This window comes from Phyllobates terribilis, unplaced genomic scaffold, assembly GCF_046119375.1.
Source record: "Phyllobates terribilis strain yellow unplaced genomic scaffold, ASM4611937v1 Scaffold_5__5_contigs__length_657084704, whole genome shotgun sequence".
In the NCBI taxonomy this organism is placed as follows: Eukaryota; Metazoa; Chordata; class Amphibia; order Anura; family Dendrobatidae; genus Phyllobates; species Phyllobates terribilis.
This window is the reverse complement of record NW_027362765.1, coordinates 554964454-554983723: the sequence shown is the minus strand read 5'-3', so window position 1 is coordinate 554983723 and position 19270 is coordinate 554964454. Positions and strand designations below refer to the sequence as shown.

The 19270-nt window shown below is 44.6% G+C and overlaps 1 protein-coding gene across 3 annotated transcripts in view; it reads right to left on the bottom strand.

The window, feature by feature from the left end:
* Positions 1-19270, bottom strand: part of LOC141271335 (microsomal triglyceride transfer protein-like) — a 155703-nt gene that overhangs the window by 116309 nt on the left and 20124 nt on the right. For 2 of the 3 annotated variants that reach the window (XM_073681449.1, XM_073681447.1), the window contains exon 2: positions 5167-5354. In XM_073681449.1, the coding sequence (XP_073537550.1) occupies positions 5167-5354 (188 nt within the window). Of the gene's footprint in view, positions 1-5166; positions 5355-16862; positions 16953-19270 lie in introns of all 3 variants that reach the window. The other variant, XM_073681448.1, reaches the window with a different exon arrangement.

The following is a 19270-nucleotide window of genomic DNA, read 5'->3' as shown; positions in this document are numbered from 1 at the left end:
GATTGCATGCAGAGGATTTTAATACAGATTTTCAGCTGCAAAAATACCCAGCATCAAATACTCATCGTGGTAACTTAGCCTAAAAGGTTGGCAGCAATTTTTTTCTTTTTTTTTCATAGAAATTTACAAAATCTATTTCTTTTAGGGACACATTCCATTTTGAAGCAACTTTGAGGGGCCCATATATTGGAAAAGCACTAAGAGTGATACAGTTTTAACCCCTTCACCCCCCAAGCCTGTTTTCACCTTCATGACCAGGCCAAATTCTATAATTCTGACCAGTGTCACTTATGTGGTGATAACTGCGTTTGTGAAAAAATCGGAGATTTGGCTAAAATTTTCAAAATTTGGCAGTTTTCAAACTTTTCATTGTTATGCCTTTAAACCAGAGAGTTATGTCACACAAAATAGTTAATAAATAACATTTCCCACATGTCTACTTTACATCAGCACAATTTTTGAAACATTTTTTTTGTTAGTAAATTATAATGGTTAAAAGTTGACCAGCGATTTCTCATTTTTTCAACAAAATTTACAAAACCATTTCTTTCTTTAGGGACCACATCACATTTGAAGTGACTTTGAGTCCGAGTATGGTGATTCCCCATATATGGGTGAAAACTACTGCACGGCTAGGCTCAGAAAGGAAGGAGTGACGTTTTGGAACATTTTGGAATGCTCATCAGTTCACCTCATTAACGTCTGCGCGAGCGTGGGAAAATTCTCACCGCATATGCGCTGATGTCATTTGTCGGTACCGCGAGCATGATAATTTTCCCACACTCGCGTTGAGGTCAATGGGATGAACTCAGCTCATCTTGATGCCATCACAGCACAATTTTTGAAACTTTTTTTTGTAGGTAAATTATAATGGTTAAAAGTTAACCAGCAATTTCTCATTTTTTCAACAAAATTCACAAAACCATTTCTTTCTTTAGGGACCACATCACATTTGAAGTGACTTTGAGGGGCCTATATGACAGAAAATACCGAAAAGTGACACCATTCTAAACTGCACCCCTCAAGGTGCTCAAAACCATATTCAAGAAGTTTATTAACCCTTCATGTGCTTCACAGGAAATTAAATGGAAAGTGGAAGGAATAAATTAACATTTAACTCTTTTTTACAAAAATTGTACTTTAGACCCAAATTTTTATTTTCACAAGGGTAACAGGAGAAAATGGACTCCATATGTGGAGGAAAACTACTGTTTGGGCACACAGCAGTGCTCAGAATGGAAGAAGCTTTTTGAACCCAAAATTGTCTAGAATCATTACCAGGCACCTTAATGTGCCTAAACAGTGGAAACTCCTCGACAAGTCACCCCATTTTGAAAACTACACCCCTCAAGGAATTTACCTAGAGGTATGGTGAGAGCAGCTTGAACCCCCAGGTGCTTCACAGAAGTTTATAACGTAGAGTCGTAAAAAATTAAAAAAACAAAACAAAATAAAACACATTTTTCCCCGCAAAAATGTTTTTTTTTTAGCCACAAATTTTGCATTTTTACAAACGTACTAAGGGAAAATGCACCATAAAATTTATTGTGCAATTTCTCCCAAGTACGCCGATACCCCACGTGTGGGGGAGAACTACTGTTTGGGTGCACGGCAGGGCTCGGAAGGGAAGGAGTGCTGTGAGGAGCTGCCCACTAAAGACTATGATACTTTTCCAGCAACAGACCACCATTTTTGTCAATATTATTATTGTGTTTTATTAGTGATTTACTTGTTATGTTTTATATAGTTCTGCTTACTTGTCAGTATGTAAGATTCACTTGTAGAATGTCCAGCATTCCACTAATCTCATCTTTATCTCAGGAGTCCATTGTTCCAACAGCCAATGGTCTCATTGTGTGTGTGTGGATTATGGACACAGTGGAGCCGTTTACATGCAGTCTCAGATGAAGGCTTCTAGAATATTCTTCATTGTTTTAGGGAACAGTGAATGTTTAAGGGGGAGGGTGTGATCACTTCTGAGCTGGGAGGGGATTGATCCCAGTGGAATAAAGTGGAGACATGTTTTAGAGGGTGGTGTGGAAGGATTGAAGGAAGAGGATGGAGACCGTGGACTTGGAAGGATGAATGGATAAACATGTTACCATTATGGATTATGTCGTTTGGATTTACACTTTCTTAAAAGGACTGCTGCTACTGGATACCTGTGCTTTCATTGTTTTATCTGTAGTCTAGAGGATCATGGACTGTGGCTACAGACTATACTGGCTGGAGATACGAAATCTGTGGACCAACCAAAAGTTAGGAGACAGTGAGTATGGCCTTATACAAAGCCAGTGGAACTACTGAACCCAGATTGGGAATTTGAGGACCGAGAGAACTGTATTTTGACCATTTACCTGGAATTGCTTTATTACCATGGCTGTGATCAATAAAATATAGTTGCATCATTAACCTGCCTAGGTGATTACTTACAACCGACAATCTCAGATCTCTACAAGTGCCATTTGACTTTTGGAGCACAAAATTGTCTGGAATCATTAGTGGACAGACATTAGTCTGGAGAGCCCCTGATGTGCCTAAACAAGTGACCCCATTTTGGAAATCTGACCCCTCAAGGAATTTATCTAGATGTGTGCTGAGTACCTTGAAGCCCCAGGTGCTTCACAGAAGTTTATTAGAAAGAGCCGTGAAAATAAAAAAAATTAAATTAAAAAAAAAAAAAAAATCAAATTTTTCCCACAAAAATGTTTTTTTGCAGCCCCATTTTTTTTATTTTCACAAGGGTAAGAGGAGAAAATGGAACCTAAAATTTGTTGTGCAATTTCTCCTGAGTATGCTGATACCCCATATATGGGTGAAAACTACTGTTTGGGTGCACGGCTAGGCTCAGAACGGAAGGGGTGACATTTTGGAACATTTTGGAATGCTCATCAGTTCACCTCATTGACGTCTGCGCAAGCGTGGGAAAATTCTCACCGCGTATGCGCTGACATCATTTGTCGGCACCGCGAGCGTGAGAATTTTCCCACGCTTGCGTTGAGGTCAATGGGATGAACTCAGCTCATCTTGATGCCATCACAGCGAGTAACTGACGAGCGCAAGCATGCGCTCCTCAGTGTCTCTGCAGGATGGCAGGCTGGAGGGTCGCGCCAAGAGCTTGACCCGTACGTGTGTAGATCTATTCTTTCGATTCTAACTTGTTAGGTACCGCTATGTTTATACTGTACGCGGCTGATGAATTGCTGGGTTTTAAAGAGATGGGTGCGATTACAGTGCTACCAGATTTATTGCGTTTTTTGATGTTTGGCTGCTGTCACACACTAAAAAAATGCTTTTGTATTGTCATAGTTTTGATAGCTATAATTTTTCCATATTTCGACTGACAGTCATGTGACAGCTTCATTTTTTATTGGTACCATTTTCGAGCACATGACATTTTTTGATCGCTTTCTATTGTGATTTTTGGGAGCCAGAATGAACAAAAACCGGCAATTCAGGAAGGTTTTTTTTTTTTTTTTTTATGCCGTTTTGGTTGTGGTAAAATTGATAAGACAACCTTATTCTTCGGGTCAGTACAATTACAGAGATACCATATTTATATAATTTTTTATGTTTTGGCACTTGGCTTTTTTATAGAAAACAATTATTTTTTGCATCACTTTATTCTGAGAGATGTAACTTATTTTTCAGCTGATGGAGCTGTATGGCGGCTTGTTTTTTGCAAGACAAGATAACGTTTTCGGAGATACCATTGTTATTTACATTTGTCTTTTTGATCGCGTTTTATTCCACTTTTTGTTCGGGGGTATGATGATTAAAGCATTGTTTTTTGCCACATTTTTTCTTTTTTTTTTTTTAAACGGTAGTCACTGAAGGGGTTAACTAGTGGGACAGTTTTATAGGCTGGTTCTTTCCAGACACGGTGATACCAAACGTGCACTTTGTAAAAATAATATATTTATTTATAGGTACCATACACTGTATTTTTCTTTTATTATTATTGTGTGACTTTTTAAAAAAATATTTTTACAGCTTTTACTAATTAGTCCCACTATGGGACTTTTACTTGTTGCAGTCTGATCGCAGTTCTAAAACATTGCAATGCACGAGCATTGCTATGCTTTATAACCTGTCAACCCTGCAGACACAAGTTAGATCATGCACTGCACATGATCTAACTAACTTGCTAACTAAGATCCTGAGATGCAAATACAGCAGAAATTCCCCCAAAAGTGACCCCAATTTAAAAACTAAACCCCTAAAGAATTCTTCTTTGGGTGTTGTGAGCATTTTGAAGAATTTTATAAAATTGGTCAATGAAAACAAAATATTTTTTTCCAGCAAAAATATTATTTTAGCCAAAAAATTCATTTTTACAAGAAGTAATAGGAGAAAATGGACCACACAATCTGTTGCGCAATTTATTCTGAACACCTTGATAACTCAAGGAATTCATCTAGGATTGTGGTGAAAATTCTGAACACACAGCGGCTTCAAAGAATTTCATAAACACAGGGCCGTGAAAACAAAATTATGTTTCTTCCACTAAAAAGTTGTGCTAACCCCAAATTTGTGGGAGAATCTAAAACATAACTTTTAATGTTATAAAGTAAAAAACAAAAAATGGCACCCATAAAAAGAGGCAAGTCTCTGAGCTAGAATGATTATTGCTAGGAACATAGCTGAGAGACCATCTCTGTATAAATGTAAAAGAACATATAAAACTTGAAGTCTACTCTGAAGTATGGAGACCAAGTTTAAGGATAGAGTCTATAAATGGAAGAGAGTGAGCAAAAAAAGGATCAATACAGCAACCCTCCTTCAAACACCAACTCCCTAATATATAGACCTTCTAGATATACATGAATTGAAATAAAGGGAAATCTCTATTTTTCATTTTATTCCATGGATCAATAATTTACCTTCATGTTCAGGAATCAAAGTAGCTAGAAGAGAAATAGAGATTTTTTAGGAAATAATATGAGGTCTGAGTGCAGACCCTACATATCTATCATAGTTTATATATGATTATACAGAAAAAAATGGAATATGTATACGTATGGTGTATAATTGTGACATACCAAGAAGGTTTTAATCAATTAAGCAGTATTGGCGCAATAACACAGTAACAAAAATAATGATTTATAAAGGCAATTGCTAATATAGTTCCGCCGCCTGCAAAACTATTTAATAAACAGCACATACCTGCACATTGACAAGCTGCTCGTGTGATTGGGCCTTGTTTCTCCACAGAAGGGAGGCGTCTATGGTGGCTTGAATCTGTAACCTGGTGGCTGGCATTGCTGATTGGGCAGAATGTGCTACAAAGAGATCTACTGTGTAGTGGTATTGATAGGAGATTTCTGGTTGAAAACATGGTACTTCCGAGAAACCTATTAAAAAAAGCAAGCAATTTATTGTTATTCAAATATGCTACATAGGCTATAGGATTCTTTTATTACATTGTGATTCATGTGTCTGAATAGAACGCTGACAGCGAAGGGGCTGTAACCACCAACAACATGCTAAAACCTGATTATCCACTATAAATATAGCCAACCATGAAAAGGGTTTGGTTTTGGAAGGAAACAAATAGAGTAATTATATTGATAGCCATAGAAAAGCTGGTATTAACTTTGGGTAAAGCACTTGTTTTTGCATGCAAAACAAGTTTTTAAGAATAAAAAACACAAAAACTTGCGGCCTAGAACCCAAGAACCTCTGCTACCCAACTCATCGTTCACTTTGACCAAGGAGATGGGGACTGACCACTACACCTATTCCTGAATTCAGTTTTGAGGCCTTAATGGACAAGGGTTCAGGCCTGTTAGAAAGGGCCATTATCACCTGTTTATGGCTACTTGGCTACTGGAGAAGAGCCAATCAATTCATGGTTAGTCAAATTCATTACACATTTCTCCAAAAATTGAGATTTGCAAGAATCTGATTTTCTCATGTTTTGTACAGATTCTATCAAAATGGTAGCTGGAATTCCAAGAACCAGGATGGATTTAAAAAACAACAAAAAAAAAAAAACACACAACTTCTACTTGCCTTTCCCTGCCTTTTCCATACCTCTCCTGTATCTCTAGTTTTCTATCTTCTAGGCCACCAGTGCTCCGATTCTTCACTACGCCCTACACAATCATGTGGGGCGAGACTCACATCATCCATCTCCATGCGTTGTGACCCATGTGACCACAAAACCATTGATGTTAATTAACTGGTTGTGCCCAATGTGACCACGAGTGGTACGTTACACTTGTAACAGTGCCGGGGTGGTAGCCATGGGCGAGTGTTATGAGTCCGACACCCCGGTACGTTACAGAAAAAACTAGAGTTCTGTGTGTGTGTATGCTGGCAATGATGCTATTGGTACTTTCACCTCCAGGCCAATCCCGTTCCACTCCTCACCATGTCAATTAGACTTCAAGATAAGGACACCAGGCATGTTCTTTAAAACAAGGCTACTCTTTACTTGGCAACACACTTAAGTACACAAGGTTGCAGGCAGTATACTTTACAACTTCTTCTGTCTCATGCAGACATGCATGCTTATCGGTTTCGGGTGACGGCACTTTCCATGTGGACAGTAAACAAGCAGAGCAGATCAGATAAACCTATCTTCCCGACGCAGGGACACATGGGTCAACATGTTACACTGTTAACCCTGCACCCAAACAGCAGTCTGTGATCCATTAATGAGGGCCTCTCATGGAGCCGATCCATCTGCCGTGTCCTCAGCTAGGCAAGACCCTTCTCTACAGGGCCTCCCACATCTGGCTTACACTGAACTCATTTCTTCCTTTAATTTCTCGCACCAATAGATTTCACCCACTTGAGCGCTGAACTGGATCTCAGTCGCCTCTAAAGTTCCTTCAGGATTTTTGCAGCCTAGTGCCTTCCAGCTCCACACTAGTACTCGTCCTATCCAGATCTCTCCACACTCTCCTCTCTTTCAACACTAACTTCCTCAATCTCTCACTACCCAGAGATTTCCATTCCTCCTCCCCAGTATAGGCCGACCTTGCAGTTAACTCTTACACTGTCCCTGCTCTTTATTGCTGGGCAGACTTAACCTTTTATCCAGTTCTGTAGAAAAGCAAAAGGAAGACAGTGACATCTTGTGAACGTTGGTAAATACTGCAGCCCACAGGGAAATTAACACTTGTTGCCACAAAAAAAACATATTTCACTCATTTACATTAAACTCATTGATGTTTTCAGGGGAGGGGTTATGACAGTTCTAATACCCCCTCACACTAATGAAGTCAAAACCCAATACCATTTGCAACACTACTCATAATGCTGTTGAGGCCTAACAATATCAATCATAAACCGACACGAAGATTTAAAGGAACATGCCTCCTGTAACACCCAAGTGAGTAAAATCCCTACAATTGGTGAAGAATGCGGGCAGCGTTCTCAGCAGATACGTGTGACTGATACAAGAAGGACTGCATGTCCCGGGTATTGTCTGCCGAAAGGCAGCAAGCATCGCCAGAAAAAATGGAGGACCTGCTGAAAACACCTTGTCCAGTCGCAGCAGCACCAGCAGGAGACCAACAGGCTGTTATTACAGCATATCCAACAGCACCATCAGGAACAGAGGCAGCAGATGCAGCTTCTGGTAACCGCTATCCAGGGTAGGACGAGCGTCTCAACCCCAACTCCGGCTGATAACGCCCATGTCCGGAAGGCGGTAAGACTGGCCTTGCAGAAAATGACCCCGGGGATGACGTTGAGGCCTTCCTGATGGTGTTTGAAAGCTGGTCCTTGGTTTGGTCCATATTTTCTCCTGGACAGGGTTGCCAAAAGAGGTCCTGACCGACCAGGGAGCACCCTTTATGATTAAGGTGATGAGGGAATTGTGCAAGGTCCTGCAAATCTCCCAACTGAGAACATCAGTATACAATCCTCTGACAGATGGCCTCATGGAGAGGTTCAACAAAACTCTGAAGAGTATGCTGAGGAAGGCCATAGAAATGGATGGGAGAGACTGGGACTGTCTCCTGCTGTATCTGTTGTTCTCTATCCGAGAGGTTCCACAGACCTCTACTGGGCTCTTGCCATTTGAATTCCTGTATGGCAGACATCCACGAGGTCTCCTGGACGTAGCAAAGGAAATCTGGGAAGCCGAGGTCACGCCTCACAGGAGCATCATCAAGCACGTCGCCTTGATGCAGGAGAGGATTGTAAAGGTGATGCCCATAGTAAAAGAACATCTCCTCCAGGCACAGGAGACACAGGCCAGGGTCTACAACCGGTCAGCCAGAGTGAGGCAGTTCAATCCTAGTGACAGAGTCCTTGTGTTGATTCCTACAGTGGAAAGTAAGTTCTTGGCCAAGTGGCAAGGGCCATATGAAGTGGTGGAAAAGGTTGGTGTGGTGAATTACAAGAGTCATCAACCAGGACGACGTAAGCCATACCAGATATACCACGTTAACCTCATCAAGCCGTGGCAAGACAGAGAGGCTGTTGAAGCTCAATGCTTCTGGTCAAACCAGAAGGTGACATTGGAGGAGTCGCAATAGCAGAAACGCTAACGAAGGCCCAAAAACAGCAGTGTCGGGAGTTGCTTCAGAACAACAGGGATCTGTTCTCGGAATTGCATGCTGCACAAGGATCATAGAACACGAGGTTCTGATGGAGCCACATGTGGGGGTGAACTTGAAGCCCTATCGGATACCTGAGACCCGTCGAGAGTTGATCTCCAAAGAGGTGGCTCATATGCTGAAACTCTGGGTCATTGAAGAATCAAAGAGCGGTTGGTCGAGTCCAATTGTCGTGGTCCCAAAGCCCTATGGTGAATGGAGATTCTGTAATGACTATTGGAAGTTGAATGAGGTCTCCAAATTCGACGCATATCCCATGCCACATGTCGATGAGCTGAACGAGAGACTTGGACCAGCAAGGTACATAACCACCTTGGATTTGATGAAGGGATATTGGCAGATCCCCATGGCACAGGGAGCCAAGGAGAAGACCGCGTTTTCTACGCCAGACGGATGCTTCCAGTATGTCTGGATGCCTTTTGGACTGCAGGGGGTTCCTGCCACCTTCCAGAGAGCCATGGATTGAATCCTTGCACCCCATAAGAAATACGCCGCAGCATACCTGGGCAATATTGTTATCTTCAGACTGGGAAAGTAATCTGGAAAAGGTCTAGTAAGTGTTTGATGCTCTAAGGAAGGCGGGGTTTTCAATAAACCCAAAGAAATGTGAAATGGGGAAAGAAGAAGCCAAATACCTGGAGTGGGTAGAGGAGAGATCAAAACCCAAATAAGTAAAGTGGAGGCAATCCAAACCTGGCCAAGACCGCTGTCCAAGAAGCAAGTTAGATCCTTCCTAGGGATCGTGGTATACTACAGGAGGTTCATCCCAAACTTTGCCATGATGACCGCACCCCTGACTGACCTCCTTAAGGGGACAAAATCAGTGATGGCCAAGTGGACTGCAGAGGTGGAGATGGCCTTTCAAGAAATGAAAGTGGCTCTGTGTAGGCAACCGATTCTAGTTGTCCCCGACTTTAAGCAAGAATTTATACTTCAAATGGATGCCTCAGATGTCGGTTTGGAGCAGTCCTTTCCCAGGAGATACACGGGGAGGAGCACCCTGTTCTCTACCCGAGTAGGAAGCTGTTCTCATGCGAGAAGAATTATTCGGTCATAGAGAAGGAGTGCTTGGCCATAAAGTGGGCGGTGGACACGTTACGGTACTATCTGTTAATACAGAAGTTTAGATTAGTATCCCACCATGCCCCACTCAGGTGGATGAGGGAAACAAAGGGGAAAAATGCTAGGGTCACCCTCTGGTTCTTAGCCCTACAGGATTTCAACTACCATGTAGAACATAGAGCAGGGAAGCTACATGGTAATGCTGATGCCCTCTCGAGAATCCCCTGTCTGGTAGTAGAAGGTGCCAATCCCCACGGCTTTAGGCAGAGGGGGGAGGTATGTAAGGTGGCTAATGGTCACATTGTTGATGGGAGGTATGTATCACAGAGATGGCTGTCCTCTGTGATGTAACTCGAGGTGTTGTTCTAGTGCATGTAAACACTAAGAGGACTGATTGGTGCACCTGGGACCGGGTTACGGGTAGTTTGGAGAGTTGGGCGGGTCCAGATACCCACATACTACCCACCTCAGGGTGTGGTGACCAGCCTTTAAAATGGAGGCCGTTTGTTTGGCATGTGGTCTGTGTTTGGAGGGAGAAGGTCTCTGGACTGAGCGAGTGAGCTGAACACTACCCAGGCTGTGTGCCCACAGGACTGGCTAAGCAGAGTCTTGCTTAAAGGAAACTTAGCTTTGTTTTGCCTGAACTAAAGAATGTTTGTATTCCTTTTTGCTTTTTTGGGGTTTAAGAGGTAATAAACCGACATGAAGAATTAAAGGAACACGCCTCCTGTTTGCAACCCCGTCACACCCAAGTTAGTAAAATCCCTACAATATGTATATATCGTAAGGTTTTGTACTCACTCAGCCGCGTTACAGGTAGGCACAGGATACTGTCTCTTTAAAATGTCCAAGGCAGGTTTATTCAGGCTTCGTAAACCGCACTTACAAAGTAAACAAAAAACACAGCCTTGTCTGGCACAAAGTAACAAAACAGGAAAATAAACAGTCCATATAGTACTGTGGGTTCACCCACTCACAGTCAGTGTCTTTTAGCACAGACACGCTTGAGGTCGCCACACCTCCAGCCACAGACATTGAATGAGACACTCAGTCTCCATTTTATTTTCAGGCCCTGCAGTAGGGATATCTGAGCAGCCAATCCCTCCCAACTCTTATGACTGCTCTTAAAACCAGCCCTGATATGCCCTATTAACCCTCTCAGCACCATGTGTGCTGGAGCATGCTGCTCGGTTTTACATCACCGAAGCTACTAACCTCGATGACACATATCTCCCCTCAAGGACCAGTCCGGCGGCCATCTTACATACCCCCCCTGCCCAATTCCGGGGGGCTTGGCACCTTCCGCTAACAAACAATGGACCCTCGACAATGTGTCAGCATTGCCATGCAGTTTCCCAGGCCTATGCTCTATATGGAAGCTAAAATCCTGAAGGGCTAGGAACCACCTGGTCACTCGAGCATTGTTTCCCTTCTTCTCGCTCATCCACCTTAGTGGGGCATGGTCTGATACCAGCCTGAACTTGCTGCCTAAGAGGTAGTATGTTAGAGTGTCCAACGCCCACTTGATGGCCAAACATTCCTTCTCCACTATGGAGTAATTTTTCTCACAGATGTCAGGTTCCGGCTTAAATACATTATGGGGTGCTCTTCCCCGTTCGCCTCTTGTGATAGTACAGCACCCTGTTCGACATCTTAAGCATCCATCTGGACCACAAACTCCTTTGAGAAATCTGGTGCCATCAGCACTGTATGTTTATCCAGAGCCTGCTTTAGTTCCTGGAAAGCGGTCTCAGCTTCTGGAGACCACTTAGCCATAGCCGACTTTGTCCCTTTAAGGGTTCTGTCAAAGGGGCGGCTATCATGGCGAAGTTAGGGATGAACCAACGGTAGTAGCCCACGATGCCCAGGAACGCTCTGACCTGATTTTTTAAGAGAGGTTGTGGCCAACCCTGGATCGCATAAATTTTATTTATTTGAGGCTTTATCACGCCTCTGTCTATGACATAGCTCAAATATCTGGCTTCCTCCATGCCCATGGCACATTTCTTCGGGTTGATGGAAAACGCCGCCTTCTGTAGGGCATCGAATATCACCTGGACTTTGCTCAGATGGCTTGCCCAGTCCCGGCTGTAGATTACAATATCATCCAGGTAGGCCGCTGCATACTTCTTGTGGGGAGCTAGGATCCGGTCTATGGCTCTCTGGAAGGTAACTGGAGCTCCTTGCAACCCAAACGGCATCCTGGTGTATTGGAAACACCCATCAGGAGTTTCAAAGGCCGTCTTCTCCTTGGCCTCTTGGGACATAGGAATTTGCCAATACCCTTTTGTAAGGTCAAGGGTGGTAATGTACCTGGCCAGCCCTAGCCTTTCAATTAGTTCATCTACCCTGGGCATTGGGTACGAATCAAACCTAGAGACCTCCATCTAGTTTCAGCACCAAGACTGTGGGACTGGACCAGCAACTCTTGGACTCTTCAATGACCCCTAGACTCCGCGTGCGCTTCACCTGCTTCGAGATTACCTCTTGGCGGGCTTCAGGGATCTGATATGGCTTCATGTTCACACGGACATGAGGCTCCGTAAGCACCTCATGTTCTATGATCTGAGTACACCCCAGTAGATCAGAGAACAGGTCCTTGTTCCACTGCTGCAACTCAAGGCATTGTTGCTTCTGGGCATGTGACAGCGATTCTGCCACCTTGATCTCTCCCACGACGGCTTCTGACTTCGCCACCAAACACAGAGCTTTCACGGGCTCCCTATCTCGCCATGGCTTTATCAGGTTGACATGGTACACCTGGAAGGGCTTCCTTTTCCCTAGTTTGTGGCTTTTATAGATGACATTGCCAATCTTTTCCACTACTTCATAGGGGCCCTGCCACTTAGCCAGGAATTTGCTCTCCACCGTAGATACCAGCACTAGTACTCGATCCCCAGGGCTGAAGTGTCTCACCCTCGCTGACCTACTGTACACCCTCGACTGTGCCTCTTGTGCTTTGAGGAGTTCTTTCACAGTTGGCATAATCTCTGCAATCCTCTCTTGCATCTGGGCCACATTTTGATTACACTCCTGTAGGGTGTAGATTCCGCCTCTCAGGTCTCCTTTGCCACGTTCAGGAGTCCACAGGGGTGTCGACCATACAACAGCTCAAAAGGGGAGAATCCAGTAGAGGCCTGTGGGACATCTCTGATGGAGAATAGAAGGTATGGCAGTAGACAGTCCCAGTCCTGGTCGTCTTTCTCTACAACCTTCTTCAACATGGCCTTCAGGGTTTTATTAAACCTCTCCAGCAAGCCAACTGTCTGTGGGTGGTAGACTGAGGTCCTGATTTGTTTGATCTGCAGGATCCTGCACATCTTCCTCATTACCTTTGACATAAATGGAGTCCCTTGGTCTGTTAGGATCTCTTTAGGCAACCCCGTCCTGGAAAAGATATGGACCAACTCCCGGTCTCACTAGATCCATGGAGATGCTATTGAACGGAACCTCAATGATAGGCAGAGGCACTAAAAGGGTTACGGAAGTGAGCTACCGGGGAAAGCAGCTAACAGGTGGGACAGGATCTACAATAATTCACTATCTCTCGGTGACACCCGGGCCAGTAGAACCTCTGGAGGATCCTCTCTTGGGTATTTTCTACCCCCAGATGACCATCTAAGACATGTGCATGGGCCATATCTAACACCCTGGGTCTGTACAGCCCTGGTACTAGTAACTGCTCGATTACCTCACCTCTGAGTTTGGTGACCCGATATAATAACTCCCCATTTACGACAAAGTGAGGATATCGGGTGTCAACCCCCGGCTCTTGAGAAACACCATTAAGAACAGTTACATTATCAAACGCCCCTTTTAGAGTTAAGTCCCTGAGCTGGGCGGTTCCAAAGTTTACTCAGGACACCTCCAGTTCAGGGATGTTGGCTTCCGGGGATGCTGCCTCATCCTCATCCCCAAAAAGGAAACCCAGCCACGGCGGCCTGCGATGAGGTTTCTTCAGGAGAGACCTAGTTGTTGTCCGGACAACCTGGCTTCCTCCCTTTCTCCAACAAGGCAAAGTCCCGCCCTATTATAACAGGATGCAACAGGTCCTTGATTACGCCCACCTCATGGGACTCGGCGCCACAGTTTATGTCTATGACCACTCGGGCCACAGGGTAGTCCTTAGCGTCCCATGGATACAACGGACGCCGACCTTTTTCCCCGGAACCAGCCGATGAGGAATTGTGGCCCTCACTAGGGTTACCAAACTCCCCAAGACTAATAGAGCAGTCATGTGCACTCCATTCACTGACACGAGGCATGCCTGTGGTCCCTCGACTGGCTGAGGGACAGCACTGCAGGCAGGATATGCAAAGCACGAACAGCTCCATCCTGTGCAGCAGTCCATTGGCTCATTTGTCATGGGGCAACGGGCGGCTATGTGACCTGGGGTGTGACATCGCCAACATACTATGTTATTGGGCGGGACCTTTGGCAGAAACTCAGACCCCTCCTGGGCTCTAGGATGCCCCCCAGATGTGGCTCTAGTTCCATTCTTTTGGGTATCCACCCCCTTTTGGGAACCCCAGTATGGAGACGCTACAACCCCTTGTTTCCCCAAGGAACGCTCAACCGCCTGGTATCTTTCCACCAACCCCACCAAGTCATCGGCATTACGGGGATCTCCCTGGGCAACCCAGGATTGCACCGACCTCGGGAGGGAGTATATGAACCTGTCTATGACAACTGGACTTGTCGGAGTCGTTGCCGTGCCACGGATCGCCTCTGCAAGTAACTCGATCTGCTGCTGTTGACGATGCGGCTTCTGGAGCTGGATCTTCTGCATTAGCAGCTTAGTGGTCTCTTGTTGCGCCATTTGTTGCTGTTGCAATAATTGCTGGTGCTGCTGGTGTTGTGCCTGCTGCGCCTGCACTGAATGTTTCAGCAGGTCCTCCATTTTGTCTGGCGTCATTTGCTGGCTTGTGGCAGACTACACCCAGGATATACAGTCCCTCTTGTAGCAGTCACACTGCCCCTTGGAATTCGTGCGTGTCCTTCTAGCACCAATTGTAGGGTTTTGTACTCACTCAGCTGCGTTACAGGTAGGCACAGGATAATGTCTCTTTAAAATGTCCAAGGCAGGTTTTTTCAGGCTTCATAAACCGCACTTTCAAAGTAAACAAAACACAGCCTTGTCTGGCACAAAGTAACAAAACAGGAAAATAAACAGTCCATTATAGTACTGCGGGTTCGCCCGCTCACATTCAGTGTCATTTAGCACAGACACGCTGGAGGTCGCCACACCTCCAGCCACAGTCACTGAATGAGACACTCAGTCTCCATTTTATTTACAGGCCCTGGGGTAGGGATATGTGAGCAGCCAATCCCACCCCACTGTTATGACCTCCAGCCACAGACATTGAATGAGACACTCAGTCTCCATTTTATTTTCAGGCCCTGCAGTAGGAATATCTGAGCAGCCAATCCCTCCCAACTCTTATGACTGCTCGTAAAACCAGCCCTGATATGCCCTATTAACCCTCTCAGCACCATGTGTGCTGGAGCATGCTGCCCGGTTTTACATCACCGAAGCTACTAACCTCGATGACACATATCTCCCCTCAAGGACCTGTCCAGCGGCCATTTTACAATATATATTATGTATCTATCTCTTTTTTAGATTTTGCCTCAAATTATCAAGAACACATTAGGTGCTCCATATACTGTAGTAGTTCATTCAGAAAGTTTGATTTTTTGAATTTCAACTAGCTTTTTGCATGTTTGTCATATTTACCCATTCTCAACCTTCATTACAACAGTGAATACTAATCTTTACTCACCCATACACTACTTTATTCACCCATAACTTGAGAAAGGCTTATTTGGACACGGCCACTTTTTATTGTTGTGTCATTGAACTACTAAAGTACAGCCTCTATTATATTGTATAATTATATTTTTCAAAATTCATATGTTATACATGACTGTTAGTGATGAGCGAATTCTAAAATGCTCGGATGCTTGTAACTCAAACCGAGCAAATCCTAATGCTTGGATGTTCACTTCAAGTAACAAGTATAATGGGAGTCAATGGGAAATCTGAGCATTTTTCTGGCAGACCTTACAAGGAGGTCAGGGGGCCAGTGAAAATGTTGAAATGGATGAAAAAAGTGCTGAATGGAAGGAGAACAGCACAGGGAAGACCCCTGGAAGCATCTCTGACTCCCAGATCGCTGCTGAGAACAATAGTGACACACTTTTAGTCCACTTTAAGGACTGACAATAAAACATTCAAAATCGAAGATAAATTGGAGTTTACAGGAAAAAAAATGTTAAGTAACATTCTTTCCAGTATAATGACTTGTATATAAGGCAAAATTTAAAAATGATTTAAAAAAAAAATAATTTAAGTAAACTAAAATTTACATTTATATAAAAAAAAATGGAAATTTCAGTGTAATTTATGAAGGAAGCAAGAACTTCCAAAAATTGGATGGAAGAGGGATTCATATACACCCTGTATTAGCGGGACTGCCACCAGGAATTTCAGGGCCCCATGCTGGCAAAATTTTCAGGCCCCCTTGAGACTCTACCCAGGCTCCACCCCAACTCCACCTCAGCTCCGCCTCCACACTTAGAAATTTGCACAGTCCCACCCCTCACTCTTGGAAAAACGCCACTTCTGCACCCCGTCCTCACCAATCACACATTAACAGTTCCCATCGAACACCAGATCATACATAGCCAGCAGCTTTTGTTTTGGCCAAAAGATTTTTTAAGCCGCCACCATGACAAGGAGACTTTTCTGGCTCTTTTTAGGTATATTTTTATTTATTTTTCTTTAAGGGAATGTGTCACGTACATTTCTTAAAATGACCAATAATATCACATACAAGTGAGAAATAGCGTCACACCATGACCAGATCACATACTACCACCATATAGTAACCAAATAATACCACATACAGGGACAAATACAATCACACCATGACTAGACCATATATTACCACCACATAGTGACTGAATACTACTACATACAAGGGACAAATACCGCCACACCATAACCAGATCACATATTACAACCACATAGCAACTAAATAATACCACGTACAAGGAACAAATACCGCCACACCAGTGAACACCAGTGATATCATACACAGGAGCTCTGTATATAGTATATAGTGTATACTGTACAGGTAATACAGTGAACACCAGTGACATTATATACGGAACTCTATATATAGTGTATAGTGTAAGTGTACATGTAACACACTGACTCACCAGTGACGTCTCTAGTTGAAGTCCTTTATCTTTGCTTTTCTTTTTTATCCGGCGCAGACCGCCATCACTTCTTCCAACCAGGACTCGTCTCTGCATAAAATAACACAGTTATCTATAGCAGCTAACAGAGCCCATTCCCCACTTTTTCTCCTTCTACTCAGCTGAATACAGACACGCACCCACCATTATTATATCATTAGTTATTATGTAACCCACCAATCCAAATATAAATTGTAATCCACCACTGTGCCCCCACTAACTATAAATAGCCACTTTCCCCACCTAATATATAAATTAGTTAGCACCCATATTCTTTCCGCCAATTCAGTCAGTCACACTCCTGCAGTCAATTCAGTCAGTCACACTCCTTTCCGCCAATTCAGTCAGCCCCCCACTCCATTTACAGCCCCCCCTCACTCCATCACTTGCAGACCCCTCACTCCATAATTACAGCTCTCCTTACCTCACTCCCTCATTTGCAGTCCCCCCTTACTCCATCACTTGCAGTCCCCCTCACTTCATCACTTGCAGCACCCCAACTCCATAAGTTACAGCCCCCCTCACTCCATAATTACAGCCCCCAGTAACTCACTCCCTCATTTGCAGTCCCCCCTCACTCCATCAGAATCTGTCTGTTTCTATTTCCAGTGGAGAGACCCACTTCTTCGACATTGCCCATCTGGATTCCGGAGCCGCTGGGAATCTCATTCAACAGGCTGTTGTGGAGCGGTATCAGATTCCTACTGTACGTCTGGCTGAACCGTTGGCAGTTGCCTCTATGGATGGGAGGCTTCTTCCGGAGACCATCTTGCTCATCACAGAGCCTGTAACCCTTCAGGTGGGAATGCTGCACTCAGAGAAGATGTGCTGTCCGGTCTCTCTCACTCCCTCTTGCTTGGTCTACCCTGGTTACAAAGACATGAGCCCATTCTGAATTGGAGATCTGGTGAAGTGCTCCGTTGGGGTCAGGAATGCCATGAGTCCTGCCTGGTTCCGGTTCGTCCAGCTCGACCTCCATCTACTCTGGCTAATCTGCACCCCGTCCTCACCAATCACACATTAACAGTTCCCATCGAACACCAGATCATACATAGCCAGCAGCTTTTGTTTTGGCCAAAAGATTTTTTAAGCCGCCACCATGACAAGGAGACTTTTCTGGCTCTTTTTAGGTATATTTTTATTTATTTTTCTTTGAGGGAATGTGTCACGTACATTTCTTAAAATGACCAATAATATCACATACAAGTGAGAAATAGCGTCACACCATGACCAGATCACATACTATCACCAAATAATAACCAAAGCTGGTCTGCCGGCACCCTACTGTTCCTATGCGGACATCTTCGACAAGAAGGAGGCAGAGACACTACCACCTCATAGGCTGTATGATTGCCCCATCGACCTGGTAACTGGTGCTTCTCCTCTCTGCAGGCGCATCTACCCCTTGTCGCTGGCTGAGACCCGGGCCATGTCTGAGTACATTGAGGACAATCTTGCTAGGGGATATATCCAGAAGTCCACCTCTCCGGCTGGAGCAGGAATCTTCTTCGTCAAGAAGAAAGACAGCTCTCTATGGCCCTGTATCGATTACAGGGGTTTTAACCAGATTACCATAAAAAATAAGTACCCCCTGCCTCTCATCTCGGAGCTGTTCGACCGCCTTAAAGGCGCGAAGATCTTCACCAAGCTCGATCTTCGTGGGGCGTACAATTTGGTCCGGATCCGCCAGGGAGACGAGTGGAAGACGGCATTCAACACCCGGGACGGTCACTACGAATACCGCGTTATGCCCTTTGGTCTCTGTAATGCTCCAGCCGTCTTCCAGGAGCTGGTTAACGACATCTTCCGTGATCTCCTGTATTCTTGCGTGGTGATGTACCTGGACGATATCTTGGTCTTCTCTCCGGATCTACCCTCACACCGGAGGGATGTTCGTCAGGTTTTGCTAAGGCTCCGGCAGAATTGCCTATACGCTAAATTCGAGAAATGCCTCTTTGAGCAGACCTCTCTACCATTCCTGGGCTATATTATCTCCAAGACTGGTCTGCCGATGGATCACGAGAAGGTCTCCACCGTCTTAAAGTGGCCCCGACCGGAGGGGTTGAAGGCGATTCTGTGATTCCTGGTCTTCACAAATTATTACCGCTTCTTCATTCCTCATTTCTCTTCCCGAACTGCTCCTATCTCCGCGCTCACCCGTAAAGGAGCAAATCCCAGAGAATGGACTTCCGAAGCAGAGGAGGCCTTTGTCTCCCTGAAACAAGCCTTCTCCTCCGCTCCTGTGCGACACCATCCGGATTGCAAGAAGCAGTTCTTCCTGGAGGTTGATGCATCCTCCTCTGGAGCCGGAGCGGTACTCACCCAGAAATTCCTGTCCGCGAGAATGGTAACCTGCGGCTTCTTCTCCA